The sequence below is a fragment of the Saccopteryx bilineata genome, chromosome 4, assembly GCF_036850765.1.
Source record: "Saccopteryx bilineata isolate mSacBil1 chromosome 4, mSacBil1_pri_phased_curated, whole genome shotgun sequence".
In the NCBI taxonomy this organism is placed as follows: Eukaryota; Metazoa; Chordata; class Mammalia; order Chiroptera; family Emballonuridae; genus Saccopteryx; species Saccopteryx bilineata.
The window spans coordinates 69,841,888-69,863,969 of record NC_089493.1 but is presented as its reverse complement, the minus strand read 5'-3'; the positions used below and the strand labels follow the sequence as shown (position 1 = coordinate 69,863,969).

The 22,082-nt window shown below is 37.1% G+C and overlaps 1 protein-coding gene across 3 annotated transcripts in view; it reads right to left on the bottom strand.

Moving 5' to 3' along the window:
* Positions 1 to 22,082, bottom strand: part of SPPL2A (signal peptide peptidase like 2A) — a 66,435-nt gene that overhangs the window by 5,320 nt on the left and 39,033 nt on the right. Inside the window, exons 9-16 of one of the 3 annotated variants that reach the window (XM_066276392.1) lie at positions 20,244 to 20,325; positions 19,658 to 19,732; positions 15,132 to 15,188; positions 14,884 to 14,937; positions 14,370 to 14,472; positions 10,818 to 10,895; positions 8,958 to 9,118; positions 6,332 to 6,376 (exon numbers count right to left, since the gene is read on the bottom strand). In XM_066276392.1, the coding sequence (XP_066132489.1) occupies positions 6,347 to 6,376; positions 8,958 to 9,118; positions 10,818 to 10,895; positions 14,370 to 14,472; positions 14,884 to 14,937; positions 15,132 to 15,188; positions 19,658 to 19,732; positions 20,244 to 20,325 (640 nt within the window). In that variant the 3' untranslated portion in view covers positions 6,332 to 6,346. Of the gene's footprint in view, positions 1 to 6,331; positions 6,377 to 8,957; positions 9,119 to 10,817; positions 10,896 to 14,369; positions 14,473 to 14,883; positions 14,938 to 15,131; positions 15,189 to 19,657; positions 19,733 to 20,243; positions 20,326 to 22,082 lie in introns of those variants that run through there. The other 2 variants (XM_066276390.1, XM_066276393.1) reach the window with 2 other exon arrangements.

The window sequence follows — 22,082 nt, the reverse complement described above, 5'->3', positions numbered from 1 at the left end:
AAAGCTTTAGTGTTTTTTTTGGAAGAAGAGGCAGAGAGGAATAATTTCCAAATGGGGTCTCAGGACTTGTCAGACAAGAATAAACCAAAACTGAGGCTTTCACCTGAAAACGGTCTCAGGTTAATGGAGATACCTTACACAACCCAAACCTGCTGATACTCTATGAGTCAACTCAGGTCCCCAAACAATCCGTTTTGAGGTATTCTATTTGCCACACATATCTAAATCAAGACAGGTAGCATATCTATTAAGCACTTCACTACAGGAAACATAAGATGAAGTTGTTGAAAAGTTGATTTTAAGTCACAATTTAAGTGAAGGTGGGAAAGGAGAAGCATATAAGATATATTTAGACCCCCCCACCCCCCATATCTAGCAATTTGGAAACTGGGTGTAAGATGTTGGAGCTGTGGGAGAGAGAAGGGAAGCAGCCTCAGCAGAACGGATGGTGGGGAAATACCTCGTTCTTCTCCAAGACCTGCTCACCCTGGCAGCTGGAGCCTAATGAAATCACAGCCTCCGTACCCTAAGTTATAACATGCTTCTTCTTTCCTAATTAGCACTTTAATTCCTAAATTTATATATTATATTATAATATATAAATATATTAATTTAAAAAAACACTAAAAAATCAACTTGTTGAGAATATCTTTACTCTGTATTTACCTTTCTTAAATGACTTTTCAATAAAAACAACATAGAAACGTATCATTTACTGATAGATCTGCTCATTTATAACTGAACCAACTCCAGAAATAGTCTAATTAAACACTTATTAAAGTGGAGTAACTGGAGAGTTGATATTAAAGCAGAGTTGTTTTAAGTATCTCTACTCTGACTTGTCAGTCACAGCTTGTGATTTCTAAAAATAATGAGAAGCACAAGTGACATTTAACAGAGACAAACCCATTGTCTACAGAATATCAACAAACTGAAAACTTACTTCCTACCCAATTTTACATTGGGTAAAATTGTCCATTAGAGGTGTCTACATAAATCTATCTCCACTAATTCAGGATTAGAAATAAACAAATAAAAATTCCCTGAAATGTTATTCTCTCCTTACTATTTTATATGCAATTAATTATGCAATTGCTTGATATTTGTCTTTAGAGAAAATACACCTTTATTTACACTAATTAGAACTAAGACTTTGAGTAAAATTAAGTAAAAAGAACAAAATATTGTATTCTTGAAGTATTCTAGCAAAAAGTTCATAGAAAATATAGTGTTAAACAGCTCTGAGCTATAGAAAGGAATATACCATTAAGATTTCCAAATTAGTATTATTTTAGTGAAATCCTACAGAAACATTACTTTGTTTGATCAGAAAAATTCATGGAAAGGGCTGAAAGAATCCAAGTAAAATTCTAAAGTATTTCTGTTAAGTCTTTAAAGCAGGGGTCAGGAACCTATGGCTCACGAGCCAGATGTGGCTCTTTTGATGGCTGCATCTGGCTTGCAGACAAATCTTTAATAAAAAAATTCTCATGTATTATAACCCATTCATTTCCTACTGCTCATGTTCATGGTTGCGGGTGGCTGGAGCCAATCACAGCTGTCTTCTGGGACAACACCAAATTTTTATTGGATAATGCATAATGTACACAGGTTGTTGTATGGCTCTCACAGAATTACATTTTAAAATATATGGCATTCATGGCTCTCTCAGCCAAAAAGGTTCCCAACTCCTGCTCTAAAGTTTCAGCAACAAATGAGGTATGACTTGCCCTTTGGAAACAACATAACAAGCTATACCCATAACAAGCTATGACATCTGGAGGTCGCTAGTGGAAAGTACTGCTTTATATGACTCATTCGTACTCCACTAATTAATCAGGCATTTAGAATGAACCAAATGATTAACAGCATAAACAAACATGCTATCACCTTTGATTCTGACTTTATTTTATATTACATGTTTTATATTTGATTATTTACAAACAGTAAAAAAACACTTGGCACTTGTAAAAATGATTATATATAAGATTGTAGACATATAAATCTAGTTTAATGTTTTAGAAATGCCTCATTCTTACAATACCTTATAACAATTTTGGTAATTTTATGAGGGCTGCTAGAACACAATTAGGAAGCTTGTACACACACAGCAAAGTGACTAGAGGTCAGTAGATTAAGAACTAAACATAGCTGTTTGGCATGAAAGAATTTGAATAACACCAATTGAGAATATGCAGTGTATACAACACTGCTGTGAGTACTGTGGGCTTCTAAGACCGAGGAGCTAATAACTGAATGAGGGAAGCGTATATAAACACCCACGCTACAAAGCAGAGGTTAGTAAGTATTTAAAGTACAACGTCTAAAATAATATGAGGAAAGGTAAACTTAATTTCAATTGGAGAACTCATAGATAATCTGCTTAGAGAAGGCAAATGTTGAGTTGGGAGTTACATAAGGGATATTGTGAACACAGAGAGACTGGCAATGCTCCAAAGATAATGACAGTAGGGGGAGAGTACGGAAAGGATTATTATTACGCTGTTAGCCTAAGAGGTGAACCAATAACTTCCTGAGGGTGGTCTTCAGGACTGATCCTCAGGCCTATCCTATTCTGGGTCCATACCTAGTTTCCTCCCGGTTTTACTAGGCTTGTTGAGGTTCCCTGTTCTACAATACTTTCCAAGTGTCAGCCTAACCTTATCTGGTTTCAATATCCAGCTGCCTCACCAAGTCTTGGGCTATCTCACCACCATGGATTACACATTCTCTTAGAGCCTGTGGATCCAACCTCATTTCACAGATGTTTAATTTGCCAGAACTGATGCCAAAGCCTACAATATACTGTCTATAGCCTATAATATACCACAAATGACAACAATTAAGCTAAATTAATTTTAACTTTAAAGGTTAGACAAAAGTAATGAGAGATTTTCTTTTTTCATAAACCTTAACTAGGGAATAAGTCTATGAAGCTATTACATTCTATAACTTTAAAAACGCTAGTTTTCTAGAAAAGCAGACTCTCTTTTGGCAGCAGCTTATAATATTCTGCAACTAGCTTAATTAAAATTTCAGCAAATATCCATCTTTTGTATTTAAAAATCTAGTGCACAGTGGGAAAATAACAGTATTTATCAGGGCTTTTTCCCCCTCTGAGGGTTATGATGGTTATCAAATCCCTTTACAAATAAATGAAAGGAATCAGATTTAATAAAGACCCAAAGTTTTAATACCTGAACTATGAAAATATAAAACTGTAAATGAACTGTAAAATAGCCAAACTAACAAATATATCAAACCAAACCACAACAAACAAAACACCCAATTCTTAGAGTATAATAGCCAATATATTTCGTCATGTTTATGTTGTGCCAGGTACTAGTCTATGCATTTTGCATGTTACAATAATCCTCTTAAGTTGGATAATTATTATCCCATTTTATACTGGAGGAAACTGAGATGCTTAGAAGCTAAGTAATGGCCCTGACCAGTCACTCAGTGGATAGAACATCGGCTGGTGCATGGATGCCCCAGGTTTGATTTTTGGTCAGGGCACACAGGAGAAACAACCACCTACTTCTCTCCCAACCCCTTTTTTTTCCTTCTTCCCCGCCCACAGCCAGTGGTTTGATTGGTTCAAGCGAGGCCCCAGGACTGAGGATAGCTCAGTTGGTCCTAGCACGTCAGCCTCAGGCACTAAAAATAGTTTGGTACATGAGCATCATCCCCTGATGGGATTGCCAGGTAGATCCAAATCAGGGCACTTGTGGGAGTCTGCCTCACTATCACCCCTCTTCTCACCTAAAAAAAAAAACTTAAAAGAAAAGAAAAAAGAAAAAAAAAAGCTGATAACTTGCCTAAAGTCACATGGCTAATAAAATCAGAGTTACAACATAGTCAGTCTGGCAGCAAACTCCACACATTTTTTTACTATGTGTTATTATTCTATATTCTAAATGTCTTTACCTAATAAAATGGCACCACACTACAAAAGTGAGAAGTGTATAAACAAAGTTGTTCTACCTTTTCAGACATTTTAAACTACATTTAATTGTCTGTTTAGCCACTATGTCATGTGGTCAAAACCCTGGAAACTATTCTTCTGCGACCATTTACTACTGCTTTGTGTCCAGCTGCAGTGATCTTTTCCTTTATAGGTAGCTGCTGGGAAGCAGAATCATAATTTTTTTAAGGTCATTATTTTTTTGAAAATATTTTATTGCTTGATTTTAGAGAGGTGAGATAAAGGGGGAGAGGAGTGGGAAGCATCAATTTCTAGTTGCTTCATATTTGCTATAGTTTCTTCTCATATATGTGCCTTGACCCAGTAAGCCCAGGGTTTCAAACCAGTAACCTCAGCATTCCAGGTTGGTGCTTTATCCACTGTGCACTAGAGGTCAGGCTTCAAGGTCGTATATATATATAAATTTTTTTAAAAATTCCTTTTTAGAGAGAAGGGAGAGAGACAGAAGGGGGGAAGAGGAGCAGGAAGAATCAACTCCCACATGTGCCTTAACCAGGCAAGCCAGGGGCTTTGAACCAGCGACCTCATTCCAGGTTGATACTTTATCCACTGTGCCACCACAGGTTAGGCCAAGGTCATAACTTTTAAGAATGAAATGCAGATGGTCCAGGCAAAGCATTTGTTCAAAGGGAACAAATGCCTCATTGGTTGAATTTATTCCTTACGTACCATTCCCTTTCTCTTCAATAAACATCATGGAGAGAGAAAGGAGAAAAAGCGTTACAATAAACTTGAAAAAAAAAAAAGAGCTGTAGAGTTATTTCCAAAGAGATACAATGTTATTATCTACTTATACAACATCTTTAAACACTCAACTATTTATAACATGAGTTGGCATAAGATTTGGAAACTCCACATAAACTGTGCAAAGTAGCTGCCCCTTCAAAGTGGGTGTGGAGGTAGAAGAGTTAGAAAAAGGCCTTCTATGTTTACATTAAACACTTCTATATTGCTTGTTTAAAGTGCAAACATGCATTACCTTGTAATTAAACACAAAAGAAAAATAATCAAAGTAAAATCAGGATTAGGAACTATGTATTTTAGTTCATTAACTACCAAAAACATTAACCTATAAGTCATTATAATACATGAAACACAGATGGCTAGAAGTACTCTAATGAAAATTTTTTCACATCAATTTTGCCCAAATTTTTATTTTTTAAACAATCCGCTGAAGAGAAATTAATGGGCCAATGGAAATGGTAGAATAATGTATATGAATATGAAAGAATACTATACAGTCATTAAAAGGATTTTTACAAGAAATTTAAAATGAAATAACACAAACACTCAGTGGAAAAACAAGCATGGGGAATGGTTTTTAGTGTATGGTGTATCATCCACTCACCTATCCATTTATCTTGAAAGGGACAGAGGAAACTCATTTAAATCTTACGCATGGCTATCGCTAGGTGGTGGGATAATGGGTGGATTTAATTTTCCTGTATTTTTCTACATTTTCAAAATTTTCTGTAATAAGCACATATTTTATAATAAAATACTTTAAAAACTGTTCAAGTATTAAAGAGAAAGAAAAGTTTTATAAATAAAAATAAAATGCTGGTGATGAAAATAACAAGAAACATATTTAATTCTGTAAGATATCACATGTGCTCTTACTAACAGTCCCAAATTTAAAGTCTAACCTAAGATTTAATGTTAATCTTAAACACTTTTTCCCCGAGTCGCTAATCTTCCTTGTCCTTATGTCACAATCAGTTAATTGAATAGGGGGCCTAAAAGTAGGAAACTCTTGCTAACAATTCTTCCTCAGTCTTTTCTTCTCCCTCTATGTTCTCATTCACTCATTGAGTGTGCTAATAACACTCACAAATTTCTATCTCTAGCCACATCTGTCTCCTGCACATCAGGGGACATTTAATTAACTGCTTATTAATTCTTTCTCCCTAGTGGTCCTATAGGTACTCTGAATGTTCAAAATTGAATTCAAATTAAACATTTACGGCCCTGGCCGGTTTGCTTAGTGTTAGAGCATTGGCCAGGCATGTGGATGTCCCAGGTTTGATTCTCAGTTAGGGCACATAGAAGTGCCCATCTGCTTCTCCACCCTTCCCCCTCTCCCTTCTCTCTATCTCTCTCTTCTCCTCCTGCGTACAGGGCTTGCTAGAAGCAAGTTGGCCCTGGGCGTTGAGGATGGCTCCATGGCCTCGCCTCAGGCACTAAAATAGTTTGGTTGCTGCAATGAAGCCACGGTCCCATATGGGCAGAGCTTTGCCTGGTAGGGGACTTGCCGAGTGGATCCCAGTCTGGGTGCATGAGGGAGTCTGTCTCTCTGCCTCCCTGTTTCTCACTTAAGGGAAAAAAAAAATCCAACATTTACCTTGTCCAATATTGAATTCATCTTCCTTCCTCCTCATACTTGTTGTCCTTTTTTTTTTTTTTTTTTTTTTTAAATGACAGAGAGAGACACACACACAGAGAGAGGAACAGGTAGGGACAGACAGGAAGGGAGAGAGATGAGAAGCATCAATTCTTGGTTGCGGCACCTTAGTTGTTCACTGATTGCTTTCTCGTATGTGCCTTGACTGGGGGGCTCCAGCAGACCGAGTGACCTCTTGCTTAAGCCAGTGACCCCTTTCTCAAGCTGGTGAGCCTTGCTCAAACCAGATGAGCCTGTGCTCAATGTGGCAACCTTGAGGTTTTGAACCTGGGTCCTCCATGTCCCAATCCAATGCTGTACCCACTGTGCTACTACTGCCTGGTCAGGCATTGTCTATCTTTATCTCAGTGAACGGTATAACCATCTTCCCACTCAGTTATCCAAACCAGGAACCTTAGACTGCACTGTCTTCTCATCCCCCCCACATTGAATCAATTACCACATCCTATTAATCATGCCTCTTAATTTCCCTCGACTCTGTCCACTTCTCTCAATCTCATTACTTCCTAATTCGGGCTACTGTCGCTTCTCATTGTAATAGCTGCCTCGAGTTTTGCTCTCTCCTTAAATCTATTTTCTAAATTTCTTAAAACTCTTAAACGGTCCCCAATGTTCTTAGGATAAAATCCAAACTGTTTAACATGGTTTACAAGACCGTCCAGGCTCTTACCCTTGTTTCCTTCTCCAGTTTTCATTTCCTACAGCTCTCCTATGCTTACTCAACATTACAATCACCCTAAACTTCATCTGGCTCCTAGAATGTGCCCTGCTCGCCTCCCTCTGGCCTTTAAAGACATGGTTCCCTCAATGTGGAACACATGCTCAGTTAAAGTCTCAACATAAGGCCTGGCCTGTGGTGGCACAGTGGATAAAGCGTCGACCTAGAACACTGAGGTCGCTGGTTCAAAACCCTGGTGGGCTTGCCTGGTCAAGGCACATATGGGAGTTGATGCTTCCTGCTCCTCCCTCCCCCTTCTCTCTCTCTTACTCTCTCTCCTCTCTAAAAATTAATAAAAAAATTTTTTTTAAAGTCTCAACATAAATTTAACATTCTTTAAAAAGCCCTTCCCAAACTGCCTTTGACTTTGTCACAAAACCACAAGCAATGTGTATCCATCTTCTAGCTTTCACGGCAACTTAGCACAACGGGTACATTTATCATGCTATTGTTAGTAGCTCTATCTGCATTCCCACTATACTCTTTCAAAGAGGCCATGAGACTACACCTTTTTCTAACTTGTTCATACTTTATCACCAGCTCCTAAAATAGTACCTGGGTCATAGAAGAACTGCTCCATAAACATTCACTAAATGAAGAAATATAAAACTATTTTTAAAAAATGCTGACAAAGAACACTTTTTGGCATGTGGCTTTCAACGGCTAATATAGTAGTAGAGCATGGGTAAGACATTTTTTTATTTTTTTAATTTATATAAAAAACAAGCTATGTGAGTGTCCTATTAATGGAAAAGTTGCAAGCTATCTTACTAGTTTAGTCATGGACCTTGTGACAATAAACTCATTTTAAGTGTATAAATACATGTTGAGTCAGTGGCATTATGAGGTAGGCAAGGCAGGTAAACTCTTATTTTATCCAAATCTCAGAGGAATTACAAGATTTACCCAAAAGAATTCCAGACCAGTGCCTTTCCCAATTATATATAGTAGTTTAACTTAATGTGTTAATCATCTCTTGTTAAATAAGGATAATACTACAGACCAACCATAATATGGATATAAACTTTGAACTGTTTATCTACTAACAGAATTGCAGCCATACACCCAAAAGTATCTCTGCTTTGTTCATGCAACCACTGACACGCACGCATGAGGATGGATGCAGGAGGGCAGCCTGCTGTAACAGGGCAAAGCAGAGCTGGCTGCCTCATGAGGGGACCAATGCTATGACCCTGACCCCAAAGGCTAGGGTTTCACAATCCTCTTCAATTTTAAAATAAACTTTATGGGAATACCAAGAACATTCAGAAAAGCAAGAAAGGAGTTTAACTTTAATGAAGAAACAACTCAAACATAATAGAGTTTGGTATTAACATTTTCTGTGTTCTGGAATTTTATAGAAAGGTCAATTTTGATCTCTAAAATGAGTGCCCTATTTAATTTACTTAGGCCTGTTTAGATGCTGAAGAGGACATAGTACTTTATATCTGCAAAACCTGAGGACACTCATTATACATAAATAGCTAATGTCAGTCTCAAAATTCAGTCAAATACAGTCTTATATTCCATGAAGTCTACTTTTGTGTGGATTTTGAAAACTCATGTTGAAATGTGTTTTGCTTTTCCCTGATGCCCTCCCACTCCTTCCTGGTAGTTTTTTTCTTGAGTCACCAGGATCTTGGCATCAGACCACAGTGGTGATGAGAACTGATGATGCAGCAGGTGGACAGGAAGGGGACAGTAGTGGAAAAAACTTAAAGGAAAGCCTGAGAGATCCAAGATAAATGTTTGGCACATAAGAGCTTTGGTATTTATAGGCAGTTCCTAACCAAAGTTAATCAGTGAATTATTTCATAACACAACTTGATAGTTGAAATATAAGCACATACCTGATAGCTGCTACCTTTCCAGAACTTTTTCATTTCTTTACGTCTCCAAGCAACAACTGAGGCAGTAATAAGTGTGCAAGGTACTAAATAGAGGAGAGCAGGTTGCCCCTTTTTCATCAGCACCAGAACAACAAACGTAAGTATCATGCCAACAGCATAGGCTGCAAAGAGAACACCAAGTATTAGTCATTTCTGAATGCCTCCCAAGGTGGACTTTAACTCCCCAGTTGAAGTACTGGTTTTCAAGTATTTGAGGACAATTTTACGCTATGACTTCTTTTCATAATTTCATTATTTTCCGAGATAGTAATTTGAAAAGAAATTCTACAGAGCTTTTGAAAAATTTGAAAACATTATTTCAATTATAATTATTCCAAACATCAACCACAGATAAAGATAGTAATTCAAAAAAGTCTCATGTATTTGTAACCATTCAGATTGTAAATTGTCCTACAATTTAGGTGACTAAAATTTGTACCTATAGGTACTAATGGTTACTCTGAAAAATCTTTCTAATACTGATTATATACTTCCGGAACTTCTTCAATAAGAGCATACCAAATATTTTATCTTTTCTCACTGATTCAGGGTCCCATTATGAACACAGGATCTAAGAATACTGGAGCTAAAAGGGCCTTTACAGACAAATTTAGTCTACCTCCTCATTTTACAGACGAGACAATGGAGGACCAGGAAAGTTAAGTGAGTTGTCCAAAGTTACCAAGCAGAATTGACAGTCCTATTATATGTCTTTTCATTGAGTATTCTTTTATTGTATCACACTAATTAGTGCTAGGCTCTTAATATTTTAATGCTTTTAGAAAGTACATACTTAATAGCCTTAAATTGGTTTTCTTTTTCCTTTTGTTTTGTCTCTTTCATCTCTTCATTCACTTAGCTATTCTTTTTTTTGTCAGGGTACCTATTTCTAGCAACACCCTTCTCTACTGCTAATGTACACTTTTAATTTACTAGATTTAATTTGACTGTGGAATTAAAAGGAAAACCTTGCTAGAACAGGACCAAATTGGCTCTGGTGCAGGCCATTTACCTAAAAGAACTCTGGTGTATGGACTTTAAAATATCTATTTGATATGTTCAGAAGTAGCATTTTTTGGCTTCCTTCTCTTGTCAGTTCTCAATAATAGAAACAGAGGGATAATTAACAACTACTTCTGCTATCCTAGGTGAATGTTATTGTGCCATAAATTTATGTATATAAATATAGTAATTCATTGTGTTTTTTTAAATACAGTATTATATAATTTATTGATACTTGTGTGCCATGTGCTCTAATAAGCATTTTATATGTAGAACCTAATGTTTTTCTTTCACATATGATTTTCTTTTTAAACCTCAAAAACCTTGTGATATAGGTAGTAAAGTATACTTATTCCTTTTTGATGGAAAAAAATTGTCTTATTAGTTAATGTTGAAGAGTTAGAATTCAGAGTTATTTTTTAGACCTCTACATTTTCCTACAGATAATACAATTCAACATTATAAAAAGTAAAAACATCTTGATAACATGATACGAAGCGAAATAAGTAAATCAGAAAAAAACAGGAACTGTATTATTCCATATGTAGGTGGGACATAATAGTGAAACTAGGAGACATTGATAAGAGTGTGGTGGTTACGGGGGGGAGGGGGGAATGGGAGAGGGATAGGGGGTGGGAGGGGCACAAAGAAAACAAGACAGAAGGTGACAGAGGACAATCTGACTTTGGGTGGTGGGTATGCAACATAATTGAACGAGAAGATAACCTGGACTTGTTATCTTTGAATATATGTATCCTGATTTATTGATGTCACCCCATTAAAAAATAAAATTATAAAAAGTAAAAACAAAAAATTTACCAATTGTGGAAGAGACATAGTATATATAAGAAGAACCAGTCTGCTCATCAAATCTTCTACAGTATGCAATCAACAGGCCTTAAAAGAAAAAAAACTCCATATTATCCTCTTAAAACCACAATAGCAACTAATTATGGCAACAATACATGCTGGTTTGTATTTAACTTTCATTTTTGCATCATGAGAACAGTAAAGTACCTGAAATTCCGCCCTGAGCAGGCGGTGGAGCAGTAGATAAGTGTTGGATTGGGACGTGGAAGACCCAAGTTCGAAACCCCAAGGTCACTGGCTTGAGCGCGGGCTCACTGGCTTGAGCGTGGAATCACAGACATGACTCCATGGTCGCTGGCTTGAGCCCAAAGGTCGCTGGCTTGAAGCCCAAGGTTGCTGGCTTGAGCCTAAGGTGGCTGGCTTGAGCAAGGGGTCACTCGCTTTGCTGGAGCCCCCCAGTCAAGGCACATATGAGAAAGCAATCAATGAACAACTAAGGTGACACAATGAAGAATTAATGCTTCTCATCTCTCTCCCTTCCTGTCTGTCCCTTTCTGTCCCTCTCTCTGACTCTCTCACTGTCTCTGTCAAAAAAACACACAAAAAAAACCAACCCCCCCCCTTGAAATTCTGGACAAAATACTATATGCTAATTTTTTTACTTAATGCCATGTTTTAAACATTTTCCCAAACCAGTTAACAGTCTTTAACAACATGGCTTTTATTAGCTGCTTACTATCTCATGTCATGGAGAACATTTTTATATTTCTGTAGTATTAGTTGCAATATCTCTTCTTTCATTTATCATTTTATTGATTTGGGTCCTCTTTTTTTTTGGTTAGTTTAGCTAAAAGGTTTGTCAATTTTATTTTATTTTATTTCTTTTAAGTGAGAGTAGGAGAGATAGAGACAGATTCCTGCATGCACCCAGACCGAGATCTACCCAGCAACACCTGTCTGGGGCTGATCCTCTGCCCATTTGGGCCATGCTTGCAACTGAGCTATTTTTAGTGCCTGAGGCAGAGGCTGAACAGAACCATCCTCAGTGCCCAGGGCCAACATGCTCAAATCAATAGAGCCATGGCTGTGGGAAGGGGAAGAGAGAGAAAAAGAGAAGGGGGCGGGGGAGAAGCAGATGGTTGCCTCCCCTGTGTGCCCTGACTGGGAATAGACTCAAGACTTCCACATGTTGGGACAATGCTCTACCACTGAGCCAACCAGCCAGGGCCAATTTTATCTTTTTAAAGAATCAATTCTTATTTTCGTTAATCTTTTCTATTGTTTTCACATTTCCTATTTGACTTATTTCTGCTCTAATTTTTATTTCCTGCCTTCTGCTAACTTTGGGCTTAGTTTGTTCTTCATTTTCTAGTTTCTTAATGTGTAAAGTTAGGTCATTTATATGTGATTTTTATATTCTTGATGTAAATGCTTATTGCTATAAACTTCGTAGAATTGCTTTAACAGTATCCCATAAGATTTGAAATGCTATGATTCTCTTTTTGTTTGTCTCGAGCTACTTTTTAATTTTCCTTTTAAATGTTCCTTTGAGATACTGGTTGTTTAAGGGGTGTGCTATTTAAATTTTATGTGCTTCTAATATTCCAGTTTTTTAAAATTTATTTTTTATTCCAGTTTATTTTTTCTTTTTTTGATTTCTAGTTTCATACCATTATGGTCAGAAACTATTCTTGGTATAATTTCATTCTTTTAAAATTTGGTAAGGTTTGTTGTATGGTCTAACATATCCTGGAAAATGTTCCATGTACATTTGAGAAGTGCATATGCTTTGTTGTTGTTGATTATAATGTTCTGTATGTCTGTTGATATATAGTGTTAAGAACATTTAAGTTTTTTTTTTACAGAGTGGGGGGGAAGTGAGAAGAATCAACTCATAGTTGCTTTACTTTTGTTCCTTGTTTACGGTCATATGCGCCTTGACTGGGCAAGTCCAGGGCCTTGAACCTAGAACCTCAGTGTTCCAGGTTGATGCTCCATCAACTATGCCACCACAGGTCAGGCAAGAACATTTTAAGGTAGCATTATAAAGAAATGTATTAAAAGAGCATCAGGGAAGGCAATTTCAAATTGTGATCAAAGTCTCCCTTCCTAGTAGAATAAAATAATTTGGAGTTTTAACACAGAGTTCAAATAAAAATTAAATATAAGCTTTCTTTTGCAAACATGCAAGTATGCAAAAAGAACTCATTTTATTACCTATTTCTTTTAAGAAATTTGTTCACCCTCTCCAGAAAAGAAATTCAGATTGTATTTATTAATTAAACACACTTATGAAATAGTAAGAATGACATTTAACTATTTAAGTGTTATAAAATAATTTTACTATTTTTATTGGTTGTTTAGATTAATTAGGTTTGGTCCCTATATAATTAATCAAATTAGTTCCTTGATTGATTCTCGTTATTTTTACTATACATAGTGGGGAAAAAAAGTGAAACAAATAGATGTTTTTCTCTCTCTCCCTAAAAAAAAAAAAATCAATAAATAAAGAAAAAACACAAAAAGCAAAAACCTTCAGGTTACTCAACAGAATGCTCTCCCTGCTTTATCAGTTCTGTGAATGGGGACTCACTGAACCATGACTGTTGCTACACTGGACTCTGCCCACCAACTCATCTCATAAGGTAATACATTTTCTCTCTACCTGTTTTACTATGTAAATCAAATGGTTTTTTTCAGAAGAGCCAGTACTCTTTACCCATCCACAGGTAGTTAGTAGCTGTGGAGATAGTAAGAAAAGTGAGGAAGGACCAAGTATGAGCTGATTGGGAAATATCAATTCTAAACTACTGCCTAACCTATGGTGATGCAGTGGATAAAGCATTCAACTTGGAACACTGAGGTTGCTGGTCTGAAACCCTGGGCTTGCCTGGTCAAGGCACATACGAGTGTTGTATAATGCTACTACAAGTTGGTGCTTCCCATTTCTCCCCCCTCTTTCTCTCCTTCTCTCTAAAAATCAATTAAAAAAAAAAGATTCTTCTTAAAAAAAATTCTGAAGTATATTAATGGGCTAAAATTAAGTTTATTTATAGGTAGCCCAGTGAAGAAAACAATGAAGAACTATAGTAACTGTCAGAGAAGACATTTAGGAGAAGCTGATCAACTCTACCCTTTGCTGTACTTTTTTATATTATAGTGCCCTATAAGGCAGTGTTTATTATGTTTCCCTTCAAAATCATGTTTCCTAAAACATAACTATTATTTTAAAATAGAAGAAACAAAAACTATACTACATTTGGTATCATTAAATTCAAATTTTAAAAAGGGTTTTGGTATACACTTTCTTAAGGAAGGTCAAACTGATCTAGTTGCTTCCTCTAAGACATTTTTTGAGCCATAGAAGATATACTTTGGTTGTTACCAATTGGGTTTTGTCTTCTACCACTCAAAATGCTTTTTTTCTTCCTTTGTCACTGATCCCAGCTCTAGCAATAGGCAGAAATACTTAATGCGGTATAGGTAAGTTTTAACAGATGCTATACATTTGACAAATTTAAACAGTATATTTTTACAAAATTGTTACAAACAATTGCTTACCTGGTACAATAATGTCTCCAAAACCCAATATCGAAACTGGCATGACACATGCACTCATAACTGAGAAATAGGCCAGCTTTGGTACCTTGAGGACTACTGGTAACTGTAAGTATTAAAAAAAGAAAAGGCCAACAATAAACCTCTTAGGAATCTTTACCCATATTTTTTAGAAAGGGAAGGATTAATATTAGAATAATTGGATTAACATTTTAAAATGGACATTCAGAAGAATTTGAAATCAGAGAACATAAACTAGACACATATATACTCAGTGAATAGAAAGCTTGAAAGAAACAGATATGTCGTTTTGGAAAAATAAAACACATGTAGGGTTAAGCGTACAGAATCTAGTAACCCCACATCTAACCTTTTTACCCTTTTTAGCAAAAATAGGACTCAGGCCTTGAAACAGATCTTTTTTTTTCAATCTGGATTTTTTTCCCCAAAGAAGAGTCTTGTCTCAGAGGGTATAATTTAAAAAGTCCAATGAACATATCTGAAATACAATCCTTACTTTCTCATGGGGAGCTGAGGGTTGAGCAGTGGCTTCCACCAAGTTTCCATCATTCTAGGATGAAACCCAAGTCAATAGGTATTTAATAATTTAGAATAACTAAGAAAAGGGCTATATTTTGTGAGAAATAAAGTTTTACAATACCTTAACATGCACTACAAGACCAATGAATTACACAGGAAGGCAAATTATTAACTGGACACACATACATACACTGGCAGCCATTTCTGTTTAATTGCCATCGCTACCTTTTCATTATTTCCAAAAGGTCCAGCTGCAAGTTCAATCATGATACTCTCGCCGTTCTAAAATTGAGAAGGAAGATGAAAGAAATTGTACAATCACTTAAAGAGAACAATCAGCCCACATTCAAGAATGATTTGGCCCCACAGTTTATAGGCTACTATAGATCAGTAAAAAATGCAATACAGATAGCTTTTTTCCTAAAACAATCTCTGTAAATAGCAAAATTTGGAGTCGTCTAAAATCAAATCCACTGAGCACAATGCTCCACTTTATCAGAACCCAACAATTTCCAGAAACAACTCACAGATAAACCATACACAGCTTATTCGTAGTGAAATGCTGAGCACTGATTTGTACTGACAACTAATATCCAGCATTTCTAAGGGGCTATAATATTTTGTGCTTTTAGTTCTATGTATTATGTCATATACTACGTGTCCTTAGTCATTTTTTGGCAATAACAATTTATAGGGACACAAGAAATTAAAAACATTTATTTAGATTTGTAATAAATAGTGGTAACTTTATTTGAATAAATATACATTTGACCTCTGGCTACTCACAGCAATAACAATGAAGCCAAACTTGAAGAGACCCAGCCCTAAAGAACTTGAGAAGCTTCTCTAGCTTAACTCCTGTCCAATGTCAGCCCTGCCTGGTTTTATGTCCCAATCAAAACATTAACCTTAGCTGAATTTCCTCCCTTGTGTCTGGCTCAGATTGTTTTAATGTGGGCTGTGTGAAGAGTTCATTTAAAAAGTTCTTTCCAGAGAGCCAACCAAGTCTGTTGTGGAGAAGGGAAACATGTTGAGGTAAGCAACTTCACATTATGCTAAATGTATCGCCAAAACAGGTAGTTGAAGATAAATAAATGCTGAATTTTAGGAAAATTTTATTTACTAACTATAATACAATATTTTACATGTGGGTAGGGTACATAGGAGAAATCACTGGAGTGTTTTAAAGGGGACTTCACTGATACCTGAGCTAAACAGAAAGAAGGATAAATTCCCTAGCTACAGAAATCTTCCTCATCTTAAGTTTCAGGTTACGGAAGTGTTAATTACAAGAGTTTAAAAAACTACCTAATATTGAATATGGTTCTTCTAGCAAATTCCCATCATGTGATTAAATTTTCAGATAAAGAGTTTGGTTTTCTAATTGTTATTTAAAACACTTAACTGAAGACCGGACCCTGGCAGGATGGCTTGGTTGGTTACAGCATCATCCTGATGTGCAAAGTTTATAATTTGATCCCCAGTCAGGTCACATATAGAAAAAGATAAATGTTTCTGTCTTTCTCTCGCCCTCCCTTCTTCTCTCTCTAAAATCAATCAATAAATTAAAAATAAATAAATAAATAAAAAGAATTCTTGACATCCTCTCATACATTCAAAGATATCTGAGTAACTGCTATATTCAAAATACTGGACAAAAACCATGGTGGATGAAACAGAAATAAAGACAGGCTCTTAGTGCCTGTACTCACAGCCACCAGCTCTGCTAGCGCATTAAAGTTTACTAATACCAGGGTCAAGAATATCATTAGAATGTCCAACATTTAATCCTTAAAATTTTTAGTGAGAACCACAAAAATCAGAAATTATGCATCTGATTTTCATTTTGAGTTACCTACTAGAAGTAAGGTCTGCTGCCTCAATAAAAACAAACCAAATGAGAAGAAGCTGTCAAAGTAAATTCTACACCGTGAACAAACAGCACTTTAAATATTTTCCACCTGATTAGATTGCTAGAAATCACATTCCTAGTGAGAACTAAGATGGAAAAAAAGATGAAAAATTTCCTGAGCACAGAGGAAGAAAAAGGGCTGAAATATATCTTTATTATTACGCTAGACTTTAAAATTCTAAAACTTATGTTTAGAGATTGGAAGTAGTTTGCTGGCACACACGGTTGACATTTAAAAAGCAATACTAATGCTAAAACAGAATGGAAAAATTATTATTGTTACTTTTTATTTTTGAGAGAGGCAGGGAGAGAGAAACAGGAACATCAAGCTGCCCCTGTATGTGTCCTGACCAGGGAATCGAACCGGCACCCTCCATGCTCTGGGACAACATTCCCACCAACTGAACTATCTGGACAGCGCTTAATTTTTTTATTTATTGATAAGAGACAGAGAGAAGGAGAGAGATGGAGGGAGAGAGAGGGGAGGAGGAAGGGAAGTATTCATTTGTTATTCCACTCAGTCAAGTACTCACTGGTTGCTTCCTGTGTGTGCCCTGACCGGGTATAGAACCAGCAACCATCTCGTTTTGGGGCAATGCTCTTAACTGACAGAGCTAATTGGCAAGAGCAGAAAAATTATTTTAAAACAAGAATTTAGCTACAGTTTATAGCTATAACCATTGTAAACTATATGTGTTATATACTATATATAATGATCTGTGGACCTGTGACAATGGCTTTGTAAAAGGGAGAACGCTTTACTTTCATTATGAGATCTGATGGAATTGACAGAAACATTTTGAACCAAATAAATTGATACAAACTAATACAACTTTAGATAGAACTTTTAAAAATGCTTTAATAAATTAACATTTTTGATAATCCGTAATACTAGTCCTATAATTTTCTGTGGAACTACTGCAAATGAAGTCAATGAGTCAAATGGCTCATCATCAAGGCACAGAACAGTGCTTGTGAAACGGTTTGGGTAGCTAATTGGGACAGTTAACTACATTTGCTACCTAGTCTCAATTTTAGCTCCCCAATGGGGCATATGCTTGTCTTACACCATCATAGCAAGTGCAGAGTTTTATAGTCATTTCACAGACGGCAGTGGCTAAAGAATGGATTAAAGAACTAGTGGGGGGAAAAAGTAGTAATTATACTATCAAATATTAAACGTGTGAGAGTGACAAAGGATATAGAGATGACCAAGTTATAAGGCAAGACTCAAAAATGGAGAAAGTGGGAGAATTAAGCAGTAATCAAATATATATTTATGAGACAGGAATAGGGACAACGTAGAAAAACTGGGCAAATAATGAAAGACCACCACTCTCACCCAACAGCTCTCCCTTATTCTGAGAACAGCACCCTCACGTTATCGAGGAGCTAGTGCCAGAGCTACAAACAGATGACCGGGGAGCTACCAGCTGCTCTGATTTGAACCTTATGGAAAAGGCCAGTCTGTGACAATGAACAAATGGACAGAAGCAGAAAGGGAGCACACGTGGCCCTGTGTTCTAGTTTCTCCTGAGGCCAGTCCCACCCTGGCCTCTACACACAGCCTGGAGAGATGGGAATATTTTAGTACAGAAAGGGGAGGCAAGGTTCCATCAGCTGCAACCAAAAGAATTTTACTGATGGAAGAGGGAAGATGAAATGCTAGTAATACCCCTCCCCACGATGGCTTAGGTCACCGAAGCACAAAGAGCCAACTGGCCGGTCTAGGTTATGAGGTTACAGAGCTACACTCCAGGTCAGTGATCGGCAAACTGTGGCTTGCGAGCCACACGCGGCTCTCTGGTCCCTTGAGTGTGGCTCTTCCACAAAATACCACGTGCAGGCGCTACCTCGATAAGGAATGTACCTACCTATATAGTTTAAGTTTAAAAAATAATGGCTCTCAAAGAAATTTCAATCGTTGTACTGTTGCTTTTGGCTCTGTTGACTAATGAGTTTACTGACCATTGCTCTAGGTCTTTAGATTTCCAGTGCGGTAATGAAAGTAGCAATGACATATTTTTATTATTTTTGCTGACTATATTTTCTACAGCAAACATTGTGTCATTTATAAAGAACATTACTTTAAAATGGGTAGGAAGCAAATTTATAGACATTCTCACATTCACATCAGTCAGGAGACATCATTTTTTATTTAGTAAAATGGCTTAAAGGCTTAAAAATATCCTCTATTAAAAGGCTCATTTCTAGGCCCTCGCCAGTTGGCTCAGTGGTAGAGCATCGGCCTGCTGCACAGGAGTCCCGGGTTTGATTCCCGACCAGGGCACGCAGGAGAAGCGCCCATCTGCTTCTCCACCCCTCCCCTCTCCTTCCTCTCTGACTCTCTTTTCCCCTCCCGCAGCCAGGGCTCCATTGGAGCAAAGTTGGCCCGGGCGCTGAGGATGGCTCTGTGGCCTCAGGTGCTAGAATGGCTCTGGTTGCAACAGAGCAACGCCCCAGATGGGCAGAGCATCGCCCCCTGGTGGGCATGCCGGGTGGATCCCGGTCGGGCGCATGCGGGAGTCTGCCTCCCCGTTTCCAACTTCAGAAAAATACAAAAAAAAAGGGCTCATTTCTGTTTTCTTTTTCTTTTTTTATTTGAACTTATAGGGGTGAGACTGGTTAACAAAAATATAGAGGTTTCAGGTGCACAATTCTACAACACATTATCTGTACACTGTATTTATTATGTGTTCACCACCTCAAGTATAAGGCCAATTTCAATGACAATTTTCTTAAGAGAATTAGAACTCACTGAAGGGTAAATATCTGCAAAACCAATAATCTAAGAGCAGGTTTAAAAGTCTCATCTTTTAGGATTTAAAAAATATCATACCTTTGTGATGTATGGTGTTATGAAAACAAAAAACACATCATAGAGGAGGAGAAGGCCTAGAAGTATCACACATGACTGTTGAGAGAAACAAATTTAAAGGTCAAACTTCCTATATCTAAATTAAGAGATATTATTTTTCAAGTTAAAAATATGTGAACATACATTTGAACATTATTTTTAAAAAGCATTAATGCTTATTACTATTTGTAGTTTTATTCTACAAATCACATTAAAACTTTTACCTTCTCTATCCCAATCTTTTTTGAAAAAGAATCACTGAATCAAAGAAATGTTCTTCCATGATATTTAGTCCTGTAAGAATTTTCTGAATTAAAAAATATTTTAGCTAACAAATCAGTGGTTACCTCAAGTGAGGGTTTAAGACTGATTGCAAAAGGGCATGACAGAGATCTTGATGAGAAATATTAACTTGACTGAAATAGTGGTTACAAAGTTATATGTTTATAAAATTTCAATAAACTTCACACTTAAAATGGGTATACTTTATTATATATAAATTATACCTCAATAAAGTTTTTCTTTAAAAAGAAAAAATTATTTTAACTAGCAGAGTAGTATATCTTACCTTGAAGTTGGGTAACTTCAGTGTTTTAATTAAATTCAGACAGAAAGCAATCCCCAAGATATCCTGTAAAATCCAAGCCCACCTAAAATCAAAAGAGGTTACTCTATTATTTTGTCCAGTTATTTTCTGATGTAACTTTTCAAAAGAATATTATCACTAAAACTGTTCAATTGTTATGATGTGATTCAATAACTAAGCAACAATTATAACAAAAAACCCTTTCATATTCTCCACATTTAATAATCTACTCTCCTAGTAGAATAATTACTACTATACTAAGAAAAGTTTAAAGCCTACCTCAGAAGAATGTATATCAGACATAAATGCATATTTGTCTTTAATCTTTGAAGTTATACATGTCTCTTTCTAGAAAGGTAGTTTATAACAAAGGGTATTCATGTTAATGTATTTCCAGATAGCCAGAACATAAAGGAAACAAGAGCTAAGCAACATACTCTATCAGAAACTGATTTGCATAATTATCAATTGATTGATCATATCTGAAGCTACTTAAAAGTATATTAACTTTGCTCCCAAACTTTAGGCCATTATATCCTTTGGGCTTTAATAATTTTATTTTTTTTAAATTTATTTTTTTGTGAGACAGAGTCAGAGAGAGGAAAAGAAAGGGACAGACAGGAAGGGAGAGAGACGAGAAGCATCAGTTCTTCGTTGCGGCACCTTAGTTGTTCATTGATTGCTTTCTCATATGTGCCTTGACCAGGGAGCTACAGCAGACTGAGTGACCCCTTGCTCAAGCCAGTGACCTTGGGCTCAAGCTAGGGAGCCTTGCTCAAACCAGATGAGCCCGTGCTCAAGCTGGCAACCTTGGGGTCTCGAACCAGGGTCCTATGCGTCCTGGTCTGATGCTCTATCCACTGTGCCACTGCTTGGTCAGGCAATAATTTTATTAATAAACCATTAAAATATTTTTTTTTCTGGTTATCCTTCTTACAAATAGATGAATACTTGTATATTTTCTTATATCTCTTTCTTTATTAAATGAGAGGTACTATACTCTAGCACAGTGGTCCCCAACCTTTTTTGGATCACGGACCGGTTTAATGTCAGAAAATATTTTCACGGACCGGCCTTTAGGGTGGGATGGATAAATGTATCACGTGACTGAGACAAGCGTCCAGAGTGAGTCTTAGACAAATGTAACAGAGGGAGTCTGGTCATTTTTTAAAAATAAAACATCGGGAGTAAAGTCAATTGTTTGTAAAGAAACAAGTCAGGAGAGAGAAGATGGCAGCGGAGTAGGCGGATGCACAGACACCCAGCTCTCAACACCAAACTGGAATACAAATCAATTTAGAAAAAATCAGCATGAAAAACCAACACTGAACTGCAAGAACAGCTCTCAAAAACCAAGGAGCAAAGAGGAAGCCACAATAATCCTGGTAAGGAGTGCCTGAATCTCCTCTGCTTACAGGAAGGGAAGGAGGGGGGGTGAGGCTGAGAGCCCAGAGATGATTTCACAGAGGAAAAAGAGCAGAAACTACTGCTCACAGCCACTTACCTGGCGACCAGGGAGCAAGGTGGGTTGAAAAGACCAGCTTATCTCCCAAGTGGAAAAGACAGGGAGAGGGACAGACTGTGAGGGGCTAAGGTATGCAAGAAACAAAATAAAAAAGCTGACTCGCCCTGGCCAGTTGGCTCAGCGGTAGAGCGTCGGCCTAGCGTGCGGAGGACCCGGGTTCGATTCCTGGCCAGGGCACACAGGAGAAGCGCCCATTTGCTTCTCCACCCCTCCGCCGCGCTTTCCTCTCTGTCTCTCTCTTCCCCTCCCGCAGCCAAGGCTCCATTGGAGCAAAGATGGCCCGGGCGCTGGGGATG